The sequence below is a fragment of the Rhinatrema bivittatum genome, chromosome 1 (genome assembly GCF_901001135.1).
Source record: "Rhinatrema bivittatum chromosome 1, aRhiBiv1.1, whole genome shotgun sequence".
NCBI classification, from domain to species: Eukaryota; Metazoa; Chordata; class Amphibia; order Gymnophiona; family Rhinatrematidae; genus Rhinatrema; species Rhinatrema bivittatum.
The window spans coordinates 505,873,180-505,890,184 of NC_042615.1; the positions used below are offsets into that span (position 1 = coordinate 505,873,180).

Below are 17,005 nucleotides of genomic sequence, written 5' to 3' on the forward strand. Positions count from 1 at the left end.
GGAAATGGTATGGCTGTATAATGGGAAACATGGTCAAGCCTAGATTTAGGCAACACAAGTCAACTGCCTAGGATGTCAAATTGTGAAGGTGCCAAATACCTGGGTCTGTTCCCGCTTTCTTCATGGCTGTGTTTTAGTTCCACATCAAAAGGTGCTACCACGGCTCTTTGCTCACCCCCTCCCCCAACCTCATTCTCCAAGAAGGGCCTCCTGCCCTCCAGTCTTCAGGGGGGTCCACTCCACCCTCTTCCCCCATCCCTCCCTCCAGTCCTGCCTATGGGTGCCAAAATCTTAAATCTGGCGTGGAACACGGCCATACATTGGCTTGAGAAGAGTAGGGAGAATAACCACAATTTGTGCCAAACTCCAGCAGTGTAAAAAATGGTAAGAGGGCAGGGGAGGTTTAACAATAAAGATATATTTATTGAATTAGTAGAAAGACTCAGACATATAAAAAAAGTACCAAATACAGAAAAGGACATAGATCCAGACATATTTTGACATGACAAGAAGGAATAACAATGCTGTTACATACGCACAGATAGACAGGACGAGGGTCATGCCCTCGCTTAAGACACTTTCAATACAGCAGGTTGACATTTGACTCAGTAAAAAAGTATATAGAAAATACTGCATCCTCTTAGGTAACAATTCACAGATCCATGCCAGTGCTCTAAGGGTCACCAGAAGGCTCCGGGTCCTCAGGGCCAGACTGAGCCACTCCTGGTTTTACCCCAGTGCATCCGTGGGATTTGCAGTTCCTGATTTTCTTAGATCGGAAGTACAAGTGTCACAGATGAACTGGTGGTAAAACCCAAGCCTGACTTAACCTCACCCCAAGGACCTCGATCTGGTGGCAACACTGCCTTGCCCTGATGCTCTGTCGGTTGGGCCACCAGACGGCTCTGGGTCGTCAGGGCTAAACTTGAGCCAGTCCTGCTTTTACCCCCATTGCATGCAGTGGGGGGTCTCGCCCCATGCTTTTCTTAAGGAAATCAAGTCTAAACATCCATAATGCAATGGGACAGTAGCGGGGCCAGGTCACCCATAGCTGATGATCTGCGAGAGTTAAATCCTCCGAGAACTTCAGTGACAGGAAGTGAGGCAGGGGCCAAAGTCAGCCTAAGGCCCGACTCCACGCAGGAGATTTTTCCCCCACCTTACTTCACCCCGGTGCTTTTCCTCAGGGACAGGAACACAACCAGGGCAGCCAAGACGCGGGGACCCAGTCCCCTACTTTTCAGCTTGTGGTGCGTGTTACCTGGGTCGGGGCCATAGTTGTTTCCCGGAGGCTTCTCCTGCGGGGCTGGGAGTCCAGCTAGGCAGTAAGTGGACGGAGCCTGCCGATTCCCATCAAGCCCAGAATTATCCGGCAGTGGCGCTGACGCTGTTGGGCTGTTGAACACCCGTGATTTGGGCCTCACGCTGCTGTACAGCCCTGCTCTGTGCTGCCCTGGCTCAAGGCAGGCACATTGTCGTATTCACAGGTGGCCCCTGGTAGCGGGCTTCCCCTGGGCCCGAGGAGGAAATCCCCTTCTTGGCTTTGTTCACCACGGCATACGTGTCGTTCATGTCCTGGGCAGGTCTGAGGCCTGGAAGAGGCTGGAGGACTGGTTCTGCCGGCACAGAGGCGCTCCTGGGGAGGTTGAGGGAGTGATTAGTGAGATTAAAATAAAACTTTTAGCAATGTTCAGCGTTATTGAGACATTCAGGCAGCAGCATTAATAAAAGGCTTAAGAACTCTCCTAGGTTTCTGGGAGCCACTCTCTTGGACATTGTGCATCCCACTGTTTGTTTGTGATGTCATTTGTGACATCAGGGTCAAAAGGAGCCAACCGGATCCAGTGCGTGCAAGGCAGCTTGCAATTCTCTCACCGATATGGCTCATCCCAGAGCCACAGAATAATTTCAGAGAGGTAAGTACAAGAGCTTAAAACAAAAAAAAAATGAAAAACTAAACTTTTATCAGATGATAAATACTGCTGATTGTGTGCACTTTGGCAGCTTCCTTCTTAGTGTTACAAGACAAAGGATCAAGTCATGCTTCCTCATTAAATTGGAGTACTCTGAAGTCCAGACTGGGGTTTGAGGGAGAACTACTGGCTGCACTGAGAGCACATCCTAAGCTTTGCATTCTGTTTTCTCTATACAGTAACTGAGTACATAAAAACAGAAACGAGGAGATGTGTGAACGTTTGTTGATGCCCATCAAGGGCACTAATCAGTGGCAGGTCAGCCCATGACTGCTGGGTCCCAGAAAGAGGCCTGGTGCATGGCCCCTGGCTCAGAACCGTCACTGCGATAACCACGACTAGGAATGCTGGGCGAGGCGGAGTGGGGGCAGGGAAAAATATAACATAGGGGGAAAAAATAGCCCAGGATAGTTGCAAACAAAGGCTGAGCCCTGGCTCTGACTGAGCTGAAAGGCCCAAGGAGCAGGAGGAAGCCTCTAGGTCAAAAAATAAATAAAAAGAACCGGGGATTCTACGTGTCGGGGGTGGGGGAGCATCAGAGACACATGAATAGTATGAACCAGAGTCAAGGGGTACTCTGCTACCCGGGGCACAGATCTCAATAAAACTGAATGAATGGTTCAAAAGTTATTAAGGAGCTAAACATACAAACATGATGTCTTATAAGCCCGGCAGGAAACTAGGGCATAAGTTGTGCTTTGTAACAGTAACCTGAACAGATACGCACTGGGAGTCACAGAGCAGAGATGCGCATGGAGTAGGTATCACCTGAAGGGTTCACTGCTGAACAGCATAGAACACATTTTGAGTTTCCTCCTCTATTGCCACTCGGCAGTAACTAAATGTGAACATGAGGTGTAACCATTAAACTGACACTGATATAGGCTGGAGGGGGAACACAGCTGAGACCTGAGGGCTAGCAGAAACTGAAACAGTTTGGCAAGCACTGAGTGGGGCAAGATAGGGGCAAGATAGGGGCAGGGCATCTTGTCACCTCAGTCAACGATGGAGGGAGATTACAGGCATCTTGCTACCAACAGAACAAAGAAAGATGAATGTAATCTGCTTTGAAATGCATGGAAAAGCAGAATATAAAAAAATAAATATATGTAAAGCTAGAGAGAGACTGAAAAACAGGAAGCAGAGGGCTGAAAGACTTTGGCAACACATGTGCAAATTGCCATGGTGATAAAAGTTTCCTGAACCTGAAGCACACACACACTCACCAAGAAAGGAACCTGAAGCACACACACCAAGAAAGGACTGGAACTCAGGGTTCTATCAGTTCTAATCCTTAACTCTATCACAGTTCCAACTGGGTCTTAATTATGATTTGGACTGCTCAGGATAGTGATTATGTGGCTTTACAAAGTAGGTGCTGTGAAAGGCTGCCTCTTAGGGTAATAGATATTAGTTGGTTAGGCACAGCATCACCAGAAGCAGATATGGGGGAATTTGACCCTGATTAAAACTCTCCCAATTACCAGTCCCTCTTCATCTCCTGTGATCCTTTCCCCCTCCCTCCTGTCAACAGAATCCTTCACACCAGAACTGAATTTTCAGGGGGGCAATGTTAGCATGGCAGGGGACACTGTGCTAGCCCCCATCCCTCACCCCGTCCTATGTGGGTCTTCACAGTATTGGAAACAAAACCCTTTCATTTCTGGCAACACTCTGTTAAGGTCTGTCTTTTCACTTTCCTTGCCCTGGCTGTCTCTCACTATCCCTTTGTGCTTATGGCAAGTGGCACATGTTCATCTCTCAGGCTGTTAAAGAGCAATTATGTAAACAGGCTTCCACCCAGCCCAGGCATTCCTGAACTTTAAGATGTGGAGAGGGGACAATTACCAGCCAAAAGTAAACAGAAAGACTTCAACAGCCTCAAATCTTTACAGCATTAGCCCAAAAGGAGTGTAGTTTCCCTGTTCAAGATAGCCTTTTTAAAGATGCAAGGGATTGTGGATTGGCAGTGATTCCAATGTCTCCTGGCCCTCTAACTGCTGCTCCTTTAATGTCTAACTCGGATGTGGCATGATCCTGCTGCTATGGGAGGGGGCCTGAGCCAAATATGAGGGGACGGTAGGGTACACATCTACTTCCTGCGCTGTATGCCTTCTCTTCCTCTGCCAGCTTCAATCTTAAGTTTGAATGCGAGAGGCCCTGTAATCTCCTAGGGCCCATTGGCACTGTGTGTTCATAATCTCTATTGAGGTATGAAGTGCCACTCTTCTACTACTGGCAAGAGAGATAATCGTGCTATTTTTGGAGAGGAGCTGAGAAAAAATCATTCATGATTGTGGAAAGGGGAGTCAGAAAGAGGACTGTAGAGGTGTGGTGAGATAGAGGATCTCACAGGGTGCAGGGCGGTAGATGCAGAGGGGATCACAAAGGGTGCAAGGTGGTGGAAATGGTATCCCACAGGGTGAAGGAAGAAAGGGGATCACACAGACTGCAAGGAGATGGGGAGAGAGAGGATAAAACATAGTGCAGGGAGGTGGAGGGAGAGAGAGGATCACACAGGGCAGAGTGAGATGGGGAGAGAGAAGATCACACAGGGTGCAGGGATGTGGAGGGAAAGAGAGGATCACACAGAGTGCAGGGAGGTGGAGGGACAGAGAATCTCACAGGGTACAGGGAGGTGGGGCAAGAGAGAGGATCACACAGAGCACAGGAAGGTGGAGGGAGAGAGGGATACACAGAGTGTAAAGAGATGGGTAGTGAGAGGATCACACAGGATGCAGTGAGGTGAAAGGAGAGAGAGAATCACGCAGGGTGCAGGGAGGTGGAGGGAAGTGAGAGAATCACGCAGGGCGCAGTGAGGTGAAAGGAGAGAGAGAATAATACAGGGTGCAGGGAGGTGGAGGGAGAGAGAGGATCACGCAGGGTGCAGGGAGGTGGAGGGAAAGAGAGGATCACACAGAGTGCAGGGAGGTGGAGGGACAGAGAATCTCACAGGGTACAGGGAGGTGGGGCAAGAGAGAGGATCACATAGGGTGCAGGGAGGTGGAGGGACAGAGAATCTCACAGGGTACAGGGAGGTGGGGCGAGAGAGAGGATCACACAGAGCACAGGAAGGTGGAGGGAGAGAGGGATACACAGAGTGTAAAGAGATGGGTAGTGAGAGGATCACACAGGATGCAGTGAGGTGAAAGGAGAGAGAGAATCACACAGGGTGCAGGGAGGTGGAGGGAAGTGAGAGAATCACGCAGGGCGCAGTGAGGTGAAAGGAGAGAGAGAGAATAATACAGGGTGCAGGGAGGTGGAGGGAGAGAGAGGATCACACAGGATGCAGGGAGGTGGAGGGAGAGAGGATCAGGCAAGGTGCAGGGAGGTGGAGGGAAGAGAGAATCACGAAGGGCAGAGTGAGGTGGGAAAAGAGAGGATCACGCAGGGCAGAGTGAGGTGGGAAGAGAGAAGATCACGCAGGGTGCAGGGAGGTGGAGGGAGAGAGAGGATCACGCAGGGTGCAGGGAGGTGGAGGGAGAGAGAGGATCACGCAGGGTGCAGGGAGGTGAGGGAAGAGAGAGAATCACGCAGGGTGCAGGGAGGTGGAGGGAGAGAGAGGATCACGCAGGGTGCAGGGAGGTGGAGGGAGAGAGAGGATCACGCAGGGTGCAGGGAGGTGGAGGGAAGAGAGAGAATCACGCAGGGTGCAGGGAGGTGGAGGGAGAGAGAGAATCACGCAGGGTGCAGGGAGGTGGAGGGAAGAGAGAGAATCACGCAGGGTGCAGGGAGGTGGAGGGAGAGAGAGAATCACGCAGGGTGCAGGGAGGTGGAGGGAAGAGAGAGAATCACGCAGGGTGCAGGGAGGTGGAGGGAAGAGAAAGAATCACGCAGGGTGCAGGGAGGTGGAGGGAAGAGAGAGGATCACGCAGGGTGCAGGGAGGTGGAGGGAGAGAGAGGATCACGCAGGGTGCAGGGAGGTGGAGGGAGAGAGAGGATCACGCAGGGTGCAGGGAGGTGGAGGGAGAGAGAGAATCACGCAGGATGCAGGGAGGTGGAGGGAGAGAGAGGATCTTGCAGGGTGCAGGGAGGTGGAGGGAAGAGAGAGAATCACCCAGGGTGCAGGGAGGTGGAGGGAGAGAGAGGATCTTGCAGGGTGCAGGGAGGTGGAGGGAAGAGAGAGAATCACGCAGGGTGCAGGGAGGTGGAGGGAGAGAGAGGATCACGCAGGGTGCAGGGAGGTGGAGGGAAGAGAGAGAATCACCCAGGGTGCAGGGAGGTGGAGGGAAGAGAGAGAATCACGCAGGGTGCAGGGAGGTGGAGGGAAGAGAGAATCACGCAGGGTGCAGGGAGGTGGAGGGAAGAGAGAGAATCATGCAGGGTGCAGGGAGGTGGAGGGAGAGAGAGGATTACGCAGGGTGCAGGGAGGTGGAGGGAGAGAGAGGATCACGCAGGGTGCAGGGAGGTGGAGGGAGAGAGAGGATCACGCAGGGTGCAGGGAGGTGGAGGGAGAGAGAGGATCACGCAGGGTGCAGGGAGGTGGAGGGAGAGAGGATCACGCAGGGTGCAGGGAGGTGGAGGGAGAGAGAGGATCACGCAGGGTGCAGGGAGGTGGAGGGAGAGAGAGGATCATGCAGGGTGCAGGGAGGTGGAGGGAGAGAGAGGATCACGCAGGGTGCAGGGAGGTGGAGGGAGAGAGAGGATCACGCAGGGTGCAGGGAGGTGGAGGGAGAGAGAGGATCACGCAGGGTGCAGGGAGGTGGAGGGAGAGAGAGGATCACGCAGGGTGCAGGGAGGTGGAGGGAGAGAGGATCACGCAGGGTGCAGGGAGGTGGAGGGAGAGAGGATTACATAGGAAGGTTGCAGGGGATACTTCCCTTTCCCCCTCCCACAGCATTCATGCTTCAGCCTGTCCTGTAGCTGGTGCTGTCTGGGATAAGAGGACTGAAGGTCATGTTGTGCTGCTGTGTCCTGGGTAGGAAACAGAAGGAGGGGAACCCCCACCTGTGCTCTGGTAGAGGGGCTCTGATGGCAGAAGTCCTAGGCATGGTTCCTACCTGGTGAAGACTGAGGATCTTGGGAGAGCAGGTTTGCTTCTTCTGTCTGTCCTCAAGGACGCAGCATCATCATAGAATGGGACCTTGTTCTGTCCAGAGAGGGAAAGAAAAGCATAATTTGCTTGTGAACTCTTATCTATTTCTCTCTCTCTTTTTCAGGAAGTGTCTCATGTGCCCTTCCTATACAGTCACTGTTTTAGTCAGGCAGATGAGCTGGTTTAACTCTTGGTGGTTTGGACTGCTCACAGTCAAATCAGCATGCACTCTGAGGGCTGCAGCTGCATACCCCCTGCACTCAGAGCATTGACGTACAATGCATTTCTCCACTGAACCAGAATCCAAATACAAGATCAACCTGAAACTGCGGGTGTGTCTGAAGCAGAACCCTCTGCTATCTCCTTGGACTACATTGATTTCTTTATGACAACAAGGCTGATTCAATTTTTCACAGTCTGCTGCAAAACTGCCCTTGCACGCTGTATCACTGGCACACTCAAATGACCCCAAGCAGCTGGTGAGAAATGGTGCAGTCTTTTATACTATAAGAGATCACGCTCAGCATCTAGGAGCTTATGATAGAGCATACAAGTACCAACCTGGTTATAAAGCCAGCTCTTATTTCTGTAATAATCAAATAGAGTGAGATGTCATCTCTTGTAGCCAAAAGAGGCATTACTTGCAACTTGTCAACTTATTATGAATCATCCAATGTAAGATGCCATCATATTGCATAAGAGACATTTCAGAAAACAAAATTGCTTACCTGTAACTGGTGTTCTCCATTGACAGCAGGATTAACAATCCCACTGTGGTCATCGCTTGGCACCATATACAGAGAGTGTCAGCCTACAAGCTTCACACTTGTGTAGCAGGCACTGCACCAATCAACCCTGAGTGAAGCCCCCTCAGTCTATGTCAAAGCTAAGGTGTCAGCAGCAGGCAGAGTAAAGAGATGATTAAACTCTATGGGGTGGTGGGAGGGAATTTTGCTGTCCACAGATGACAAATTCCAGGTAAGCAACTTTGTTTTCTCCTTGGACAAGCAGAATGAACAGTCCCACATGTGGGGACTCCCAAGCTAAGGGTTGTCTTGGTGTCCTCTGCAAGGCAACTCACTTATTGGATGTTTGTCCTGCTGTCCATGTAGAACACCTGTTACAGGTAAGTCGCTTTGCTCTCTCCTTGGACAAGCAAAACCTAAATCAGCCACACAAGTGGGGACTTCCAAGCTGACGGTTGCATATAAGAATGCATCTTATTATCATATCAGCAGTGATAAGTCCTCTGGGGACAGGAAATATCTCAGTATCTACAGTTTATCTGCTTTGACGTGGCTGACTAGTGATGAAAGGCAGACTATAAATTTAAATAATTAATGGCAGAGGCTGGTAGGAGAGTTGAAAGAAACAGATAAATAAGCTTTTTACAACTGCTTGGCCAAAACTGCTATCTTGAAGTGAAGCATCTTCTAGGGAATAATGAGCAGTGAAGATATGGACAGGAGATCGTGGCAGCTTTACAAATTATTTTTGCTATGGAAGCAGAGCAAAGATTATCCAAGGGAGCTGCAGTAGTCTTGGCTTAATGTGCTTTTATTTTATTTTGAATTTGCTGTCCTGACTGAGCATAACAGTAATAAATGCAATCAGATACCTACATGGAAAGAGTTAGTTTGACACTAAAGCACTTTATTTGACTGATTGAATAATTGAGAAGACATTCCTTAATTCTTTGTTCTGTCCAAACAAAACACTAAAGCTCTTCTAAAGTCCAACATATGAAGAACCTATTTGCCCTTTCTGGCATGTGGTCTGGGGAACAAAACATTGGTAGGACAATGGATTGATTCAAGTGAAATTGGTTCATCTCACAGTGTCAATTCTGCTTTCTAAAAATGGCTCATTAGGCACTCACATTCCATGCCCGGCTCCATGCCAATGAGCCATTTAAAGTTTGAGACTAGGTTGAATAGTTTGTTGGTTCACAGAAGTTATTGCTAGAACTTATGTGGGTTCTGGCATTATCCCACCCTATTTAGGAGTAGATTTGGTATTTCCTATTTGTCTGGACTGGTCTGACTGGATAATGAGAAAGGTGAAATTAATTCTTACCTGATCATTTTCTTTCCTTGAGTCCAGTCAGATCAATCCAGGACCCTCCCTGTGCTTCCATACTGGTAAATTTTCAGTTAAACTCTGTATTAATTTTGGCTTCTGCGGTTCTTTTCATCAGAGCAGGTAGGTACTACTACTACTAGTTAACACTTTTATAGCACTACATAACATGCGCAGAGCTGTACAAATACACTCAATAGAGCTTACAATCTAATAAGACAAACATACAGGACAAGAGACTTGCATTTCATAAAGCATGACAATGGTTAAAAAGAAAGAAAAGAAAGGTAGTTAATGAGGCAAAAAGCAAACAATCAGGTCTAAGATTTAAAAGCAGCTTTAAAAAGTCAGGTCATTAGATGGAATTTAAACACAGTGAGAAAGGGAATCATGTTGACTATTTCAAGCACAAGGCACAGCCAGGTGGAAAGCATGGAATCAGGAATTGGTAGTAGAGGAGAAGGGCACAGATAGGAGTAACTTGTCCAATGAGTGAAGTACACGAGAGAGATAAGAGAGGAGGTTAGTGATGAGCTGCAGAGTGAAGACATTTGCAGGTGAGAAAGTAGAGCTTGAACTGTATGTGGGAGCAGACAGGGGGCCAATGCACTGCCTTCAGAAAATGGGTTATGTGAGTGTAGCGACTTTGGTGAAAGATAAGTCACACAGCTGAATTTAGGACAGATTGCAGTAGAGAGAGATAGCTTGCCGGGAGACCTGTGTTATAAATCTGATGCTTGATGGGAGGAGCAGTCAGATAGGAGGAGCAATCTGTAGAGAAGGCTCTGTATAGCGGGCTCCTGGAGAGGGAGGAGTCAGCAATCTTGTAGTGTCTCAGATATCGTCTTGCTAAGGAGTTAGCAATCTGTTTATATCTCTGATGTTAGTTAGACTGCGGAGTTAGCAATCTGTTCTGGATTTGCTAGGGAGATAGCAATCTGATATAGTTGTGGGTGGATCCCTGGGCCGATGGCAGATGACCACGTTCCCGGGAGGATACCCCAAGAGGGACCACTGGCTAGGATGGACTATGGAGACAGACACACATTAGTTCTTTTATTAAACAGGTTATTAGAAACCACCAGAGGTGGCAGTAGTGAGCTGATATGCCCGGCAGGGCTGTAGTCCTTCAGGTACTGGAACAATGATTCCAGGATGGCTGAGCTGTTGAGAAACTGTAGAAAGTGAGTAGGCAGAGTAGGCAGAGTTCATGAACAGAACTAGATGACAAAACTCATGTAAGGTCTCAAGTAAGCTCAGGAGCTGGAAAGGATTAGGCCCTCGAGGAGCGAGTACCTGGTTCCAGGGAAAGCTCTGACAGAGTGATGGTAACTCACAATTGTTTGTAGCAGCGATAGCTTCCAGGCAGTAGAGAATCTTCAGAGTGTCCAGGAACATGGGCCCTCGAGGAGCGAGTACCGGTTCCTATCTGTAATCTGAAAATAAAGAAAAGAGCGAGGACTCCGAGGAGCGGGTACCTCTGGTAAGTCAGAGGAGGCAGAGTAGCTTGGAACGAATCCCCTTGCTAACTCAGTTTGTTAGCATTTTCAAAGACCTTTAAATATTCGAAGCAGATGACGTCAGCTCAGGTGGACGCCCCTGAGGTTCGCGCCCTTGCTGGAACAAGAGTCGGGACGCGTGCGCGCCCTAGGCATCAGGACAAGATGGAGTTGCAGTGTCGAGCCGGTCTGGGAACACCGGAAGGAGACGGCATGGAGACGCCGCAGCAGCCAGCCATCCATCAGACCTGGAGGGAGTCGCCACAGAGGTAAAGAAGGCGGAATTAGGGCGTCGAACAGCGACAGTCGCAACAACCTGTGAGGAGCAGGTCGCAATAGTCTAAGCAGGAGATGAGAGAGCAAATAAGGGTTCTGGTAGTGTGTTCAGAAAAGACGGGATAGATTTTGGCAATGTTATAGAGGAACAAATGGATGTATTAACAGAGTTTTGGATATGCGTAGAAAAGGAGAGTCAAAGATGACTCCTAGAATACGGGCTGATGGGACCAGGAGGATGACTGTATTATCCACAGAAACAGAGAAAGGAGGAAGAGAGGAGGTGGGCTTGGGTGGAAAGATAAGGAGCTCTGCTGATCTTCACAAGTAACCTTGGAAGTGCACATCAAGTTAAACATTCTGTTGATTTAGAATTTGCCATAAAAGGGTTTAGGAAAATCTTCTGTCAAATATGTGGTTTTTTGTGTTTCTTTTTTTTTTTCTCTTTGGTTTTGTTAAATAAATAAGTAAACTATTTATTTAAAAACTTTTCTGTACTGTCGTTTAGTGATATACCATCACAACGGTTTACAAATAGACACATGAATAAATTTGAAATAGATTGTACTTTAACCAGAGGGTGCCGAATTTGTTCAGATACATGATTCAAAATATTATAAGCTATATGTAATGTGTATTGAAATTCCCTTTATGGGCTATCCATATATGCGATATACTGTAATTCTTTAACTTAATACTTAAGTGTGATAAAAATAAAAATAAAGAACGCATATATGTTCTCTGGTGACTTTTGCCTGTGTGTATATAAAGTCCTTTTCTTGTTTCTTAGTACTACCTATTCCCCATTCTCACTTTTAAAAGCTTTTTTGAAAAGCCATGTTTTAAGCTTTTTTTGAAGAGTTTTTGATCCCTCAGTCTTATTTCGGGTGGCATTGATTTCCATAATATAGGGCCAGCTAATGATAGTGCTCTCTCCCTTACTTGTGTCAGTTTAGCTGTCTTTACAGAGGGTATGGTCAGTAAGGCTTTATTTGCTGATCTGAGATTTCTTTGGGGAATATGTAGTCTTAATGCAGTGTTTAACCATTTTGATAAGTTCTGATAAGTTTTCAGAATGTCTCCCTGAAGCAGGCAGGGGATCTGTAGAACCATGGCCCTGTTGGTATTTTAAATCAATAGATGCTTTCTATCATTTTTGTTTCTTTAAGTTTTTTTTTTTGTATCTAGCATTAACGTGATTCTTTTCCAATAAAGCCACTGGTTGTTTGCTTCTGACTGATGATTAAACATGTTGTCTTTTATTAGGGAACGCCTCGGATTGTATGAGAGCTCCATTGCATTTCATTTATTGGGATTTATAAGCCAGCGCGGAAATACTTTGTAAGTGGTCAAAATCAACTTTTCAGATATCTTCTGGTTTTGGCTTCAGGCCTATTTGAAGAGAGGCTTATCAGATCATAACGATACCTGTGTGATTGGCACTCTTAGTGGCTGTGGGCATCTTGGCTTATTTATTTAGCTCCTGCCTTTTTATTGGTAGCTGAAGGTGAGTGATATTCAGGTACAGTCAGCATTTCTCTGTTCTCAGAGGGCTCACAATCTAAGGGCCTCATCTACTAAAGGCTTTTCCTCCCATTCTTTGTACCGGAGGCGATGGAGGGTGAAGTGACTCGCCCATAGTCACAAGGAGCACCAGTGGGATTTGAACCCCTGGCTTTCTCTGCTGCCACTGTAACCACTAGGCTTCTTTTATGTGTGTGTCTCCCTCTCTTAAAACTTGGAAAGAGCCTCAGGTTAGAGATAACACATTTTGGGGGTGCAGAGGGTACTTAGGCAAGGATGTGACTTTTGTACTTTGGAAGGTTTGAAAGTAGTCAGTGGAGAAGCTTTGTGGGAAGGGAATGAGAGCAGAGGGCAGGTAATGCCTTGTTAGAAAGCAGGCATCTAATGGAGGCAAAACCAAACAGTGAATCTAGGTCAAGTGGCTAAGTGCAAGCACAGTAAAGTAGAATAGAGGCTGTTTGTACTTGGTCCGCTTTTCCTTTGATTCACTGACCAGTTACTTGCTTTTTGCCCTGCTTTCCTTTACATTTTCCTCACCACCCTCGAAACTCCCTCCCCACCCCCTCACAAAACAAAAAAAAATAAAATAAAACAGGAAGGAAACCTGAAAGGGGCAGATGGTGAAGTGATGAAACCCATCAGGATGTAAATATAGAGTATGTGCTAACCACAGGAGCTGGTGTAGTTCTTAGTTGAGGCAAACCTGGAGGAGAGGGGGTGGGAGTCTCAGTACTGCAATAGCAGGGTGAGGGGTGCTGTGAGGTGCATTGGCAAGGCCCTGAGTGAGGGGGGTCTCAGGACAGGATTAGGAAGGGGTGCTGCAGTCATGAGAGAGCTCCTGGACAAGCCTTCTCATGGTCTCAGGTCCACCACAGAAAAAGAGGCAGCTTGGCTGGATGCAAAATTTAGCTTAGGGCACGCACTGAACCCCAAGGCCCAAAGTTTAAAGAAGTGTTTAAATGATTTTTGGATGCAGAGAAAGCCGATGTAATCAATTTCAAAATGTTCAGGAGGAGGATATTATCTGATGAAGACCAAAAAAAACACAAAAAAAAAAGATGAAGGACAATGAGATGCATAAGAGAAAAAGCAGGGCTCACAACCCTGGGGAAGCGACTCTTGGCCATCCCACAACTGGACAGATTCAGGGGACACAAATGCTGGCTTTCCGAGGACGCCATGGTCTTCGATCTCTAGGTCAAGATTTGTCATTGGGATGCTCGGGTAGATGGGGGCAGAATTATCAAATGGGGAAACCTGCAGGTATATCTGAGTGAAACTCACGGTGCTGCAGCCCATTGCAGGCCAGGTCTATTTAAGCTGAAACCCATAAGATCAGGAGAAAACTGCCAACTAAAAAAAGAAAAAACAAGCAAAGGGGAAAGAAAGAACTTTCAGAAAAATAAAATGGAACGTACCCCAGCTGGGGCGTGCGTCAGCCAAGGCCTGAGCAGAAAAGTCTGTAAGAGGAAGCTTGCTAAAAAGAAGAAAGAAAGAAGTGAAAATGACAGGCTTGTGAAGGGATTTGACCATCCTGAACGTACCCTCGACACCTTCCTGGATCCAGGTCAATTTCAAAAGGGAAATAGCCAGACCCAGGCTCCTCCTCCTCTCCAAATCTGGACCCACTCAGTGAATTTCTGGACAGATTGAAGCAGCCCCAAGTGCTTTTGCTGCATGCATTGAAAAGGGCTTAAAATAAAAGCAAAACTTAAGAAAAAGGAAAGTGTGGAAAAACAGCACAAGCAAGCAAAGCTAAGTTGGGAATAAACACAAGAAAAACGACCATGGTGTGAGTACTAATTACACAGGAGAGCAGGGCCGGTTCCCCCAGTAGATGAAGTAGGCGGTTGCCAAAATTTTGGGAGGCAGCATAAACCATGGAAACATTCAGGTGCCACCTACTCACTTTTAAGACACAGCACCACAAGAGAGAAGGGAATAGATGCTAAGGTATAGAGGGTGGGTGGAGACAGAGAGGCGGGTGGGTGGGTGGCAGAAATGTGGAGAGAGGGTGTTGGGCGGGTGGAGAAAGAAGGTGCTGGGTAGGCAAGGATGGGGTGGAGAGAGGATTCTGGGCAGATAGTGGGTGGAGAAAGGATGCTGGGTACCGCAGAAAGGGGGCATAGAGACTGGGAGTGAGGGGGAGAAAGGCTGGACAGGGGGATAGAGAGAAGGGTTGCTGGGCACTGTGGACAGGTGGAAAGGGAGATGGGATGCAAGACCTGGCAACAGGCGCGAGGGAGATGTGGATGCTGAGCGAAGCAAGAGAAGTGGATGTCATGTCAGAACTGCCACCAATAATCTGGTGTGCAAGGGGGAGGGCAGGAGATTGAAGGTTCACCAAGGGCACGTAATACCTTTGCACTCGCACGACAAGAAAGTTTACTGAACATTTCTGAGGATAAACCGTTGAAACGGAAGCAGAAAAACAACTTGGTGTAATAAATAAGCAAAGTCTGAGTGAAAATCCAGCTCACTGTATCCTGTGCCTAAAGGAAAATTATTCTGTGCCTGAATTCTAAATAGGAAAGTTTCAAATATACCCAGCTTTGCTGAAGAAGCTGGTAAAGCTCTAACAGAGAATATTAACCAGGAGAGGCAGAGCTCACAGTAGCAGGCTCCCCTCAGCAATCACTGAATACTGCAAAGCCTGATGCTAGTGCTCCCAGGAGCACGGCAGAAACAAACACTAGAGAGAAAGAGGAACACAGCCTGGAAAGCAGGACCTGGGAGCAGCCTGCTTCCATCATGGCCTCCTGTGGAAGTTCTCAGAAGACGTAATGCTGGCAGGCTGCAGGACGTCGGAGGTGAGGAGACACCAGATTTCATATATGTCAATCAAATGCCCAGTAAATGCTTCCTTAGGTGCAGCCCAGACTAAGTCTGTGCCATTTTACACCCACCTGCTTTTGATTACTAGTAGATGAGTTTTGGTAGGAGTGAACTGGGATAGACTGATAGCCAGGTTATCATCATCTCCAGACCAGAGACTGTCTCAGGGAAACATGGTGATTGACAATGAAGCGAATGCAGTACCGGACATTTCCTTCAGCTCTCCCGTGCTTCCAGAAGTCCAGGATGATTGCCAGCTGTGTCATCTGATCCATGAATAGTATTCTCCCTCTGGATGGAGGGGATGCAGAAAGCCTGCGTTTCGATCAGAAAGAGCCTTTCGCAATAGTATAATGTGCATTTCAAATAAGAAATAGTCTTCTGTGAATATTTGTCTCTCTTCTCTCCATCTCCACATGCCTTTGCGGAAACTGTACTGTGGGTGTTTTGGGTTTTTTTTCTCCTCGTGGCAATATATTTTTTCTCTTTTGCTATATTTGGGTTGTTACTTGTTTTGTTTGATTAGCTACACCATTTATCAAATTGATTGGCACATGAGATAAAGATGACATCAGCCAATCAGTGTTCACTTCTGGTCTAAGCCTCACCCATTACAATGCTCATATCTTTCCCACTCCCATAGAAGTGCACTGGCATATCCCCACCCATGCCTCATCCCAGGTCACACCCATCCTGCCCAAAACCACACCCCCAGCCCACCTCCCAAACCATGCCCCTGCTCAACCCAAACCACACCCTCTATGATGTTATTGGGAATGGCTCCTGACTATCTTTTGGCACTGGTGAACAAATTTCTGGGAACATTTTGTTTCCTCCACAACCTTCGGTGAAACAAGTAGATTTCAACAAGCTGAACACAAATATGCATTTATTATGTCTGTATCATGTACCGTTTGCCAGAAAAGTACGATATACATTAAGCATTGTTACGTGTCTGTAGTGGCATAAGCTATAATATCAATGTTGGCACCTGAAAACAAAACTAAACATGTTTTGCCGCAGAATTTTGTTTGTAATCACTGTCCGACGCTTCGCGGATGAGAGTCCAACAATAGTCACCCAGCATAAGAACATAAGAAATTGCCATGTGGGTCAGACCAAGGGTCCATCAAGCCCAGCATCCTGTTTCCAACAGAGGCCAAACCAGGCCACAAGAACCTGGCAATTACCCAAACACTAAGAAGATCCCATGCTACTGATGCAATTAATAGCAGTGGCTATTCCCTAAGTAAACTTGATTAATAGCCATTAATGGACTTCTCCTTCAAGAACTTATCCAAACCTTTTTTGAACCCAGCTACACTAACTGCACTAACCACATCCTCTGGCAACAAATTCCCGAGCTTTATTGTGCGTTGAGTGAAAAATAATTTTCTCCGATTAGTCTTAAATGTGCTACTTGCTAACTTCATGGAAAGCCCCCTAGTCCTTCTATTATTCGAAAGTGTAAATAACCGATTCACATCTAGTCGTTCAAGACCTCTCATGATCTTAAAGACCTCTATCATATCCCCCCTCAGCCGTCTCTTCTCCAAGCATGGAGGGGTTCCACTTGCCTTGATACCGTTTCTCCATTTTGACAATGTCTTGATGAAACCTTTCACCATGTTCGCCACTCACAGCGCCAAGGTTGTCTGGGAAGAAGTTCAAGTGGGAATGCAGAAAATGTATCTTCAATGACATGTTGAACTTCATCAATTTGTATGCCTGAAGCAGATTTTCAACCTGTTCGACCTAGTCTGCTGCCTTATAGTTGCCTAGAA

At 47.3% G+C, this 17,005-nt stretch overlaps 1 protein-coding gene across 1 annotated transcript in view; it reads right to left on the reverse strand.

Moving 5' to 3' along the window:
* Window positions 1–1,321: 1,321 nt before the first annotated feature.
* The window catches only part of PTPN18 (protein tyrosine phosphatase non-receptor type 18), a 90,299-nt gene continuing 74,615 nt past the window's right edge, over window positions 1,322–17,005 (reverse strand). Inside the window, exons 12-13 of the mRNA XM_029610752.1 lie at window positions 6,974–7,062; window positions 1,322–1,636 (exon numbers count right to left, since the gene is read on the reverse strand). Of these exons, the coding sequence (XP_029466612.1) occupies window positions 1,459–1,636; window positions 6,974–7,062 (267 nt within the window). The 3' untranslated portion in view covers window positions 1,322–1,458. The remainder of the gene's footprint in view (window positions 1,637–6,973; window positions 7,063–17,005) is intronic.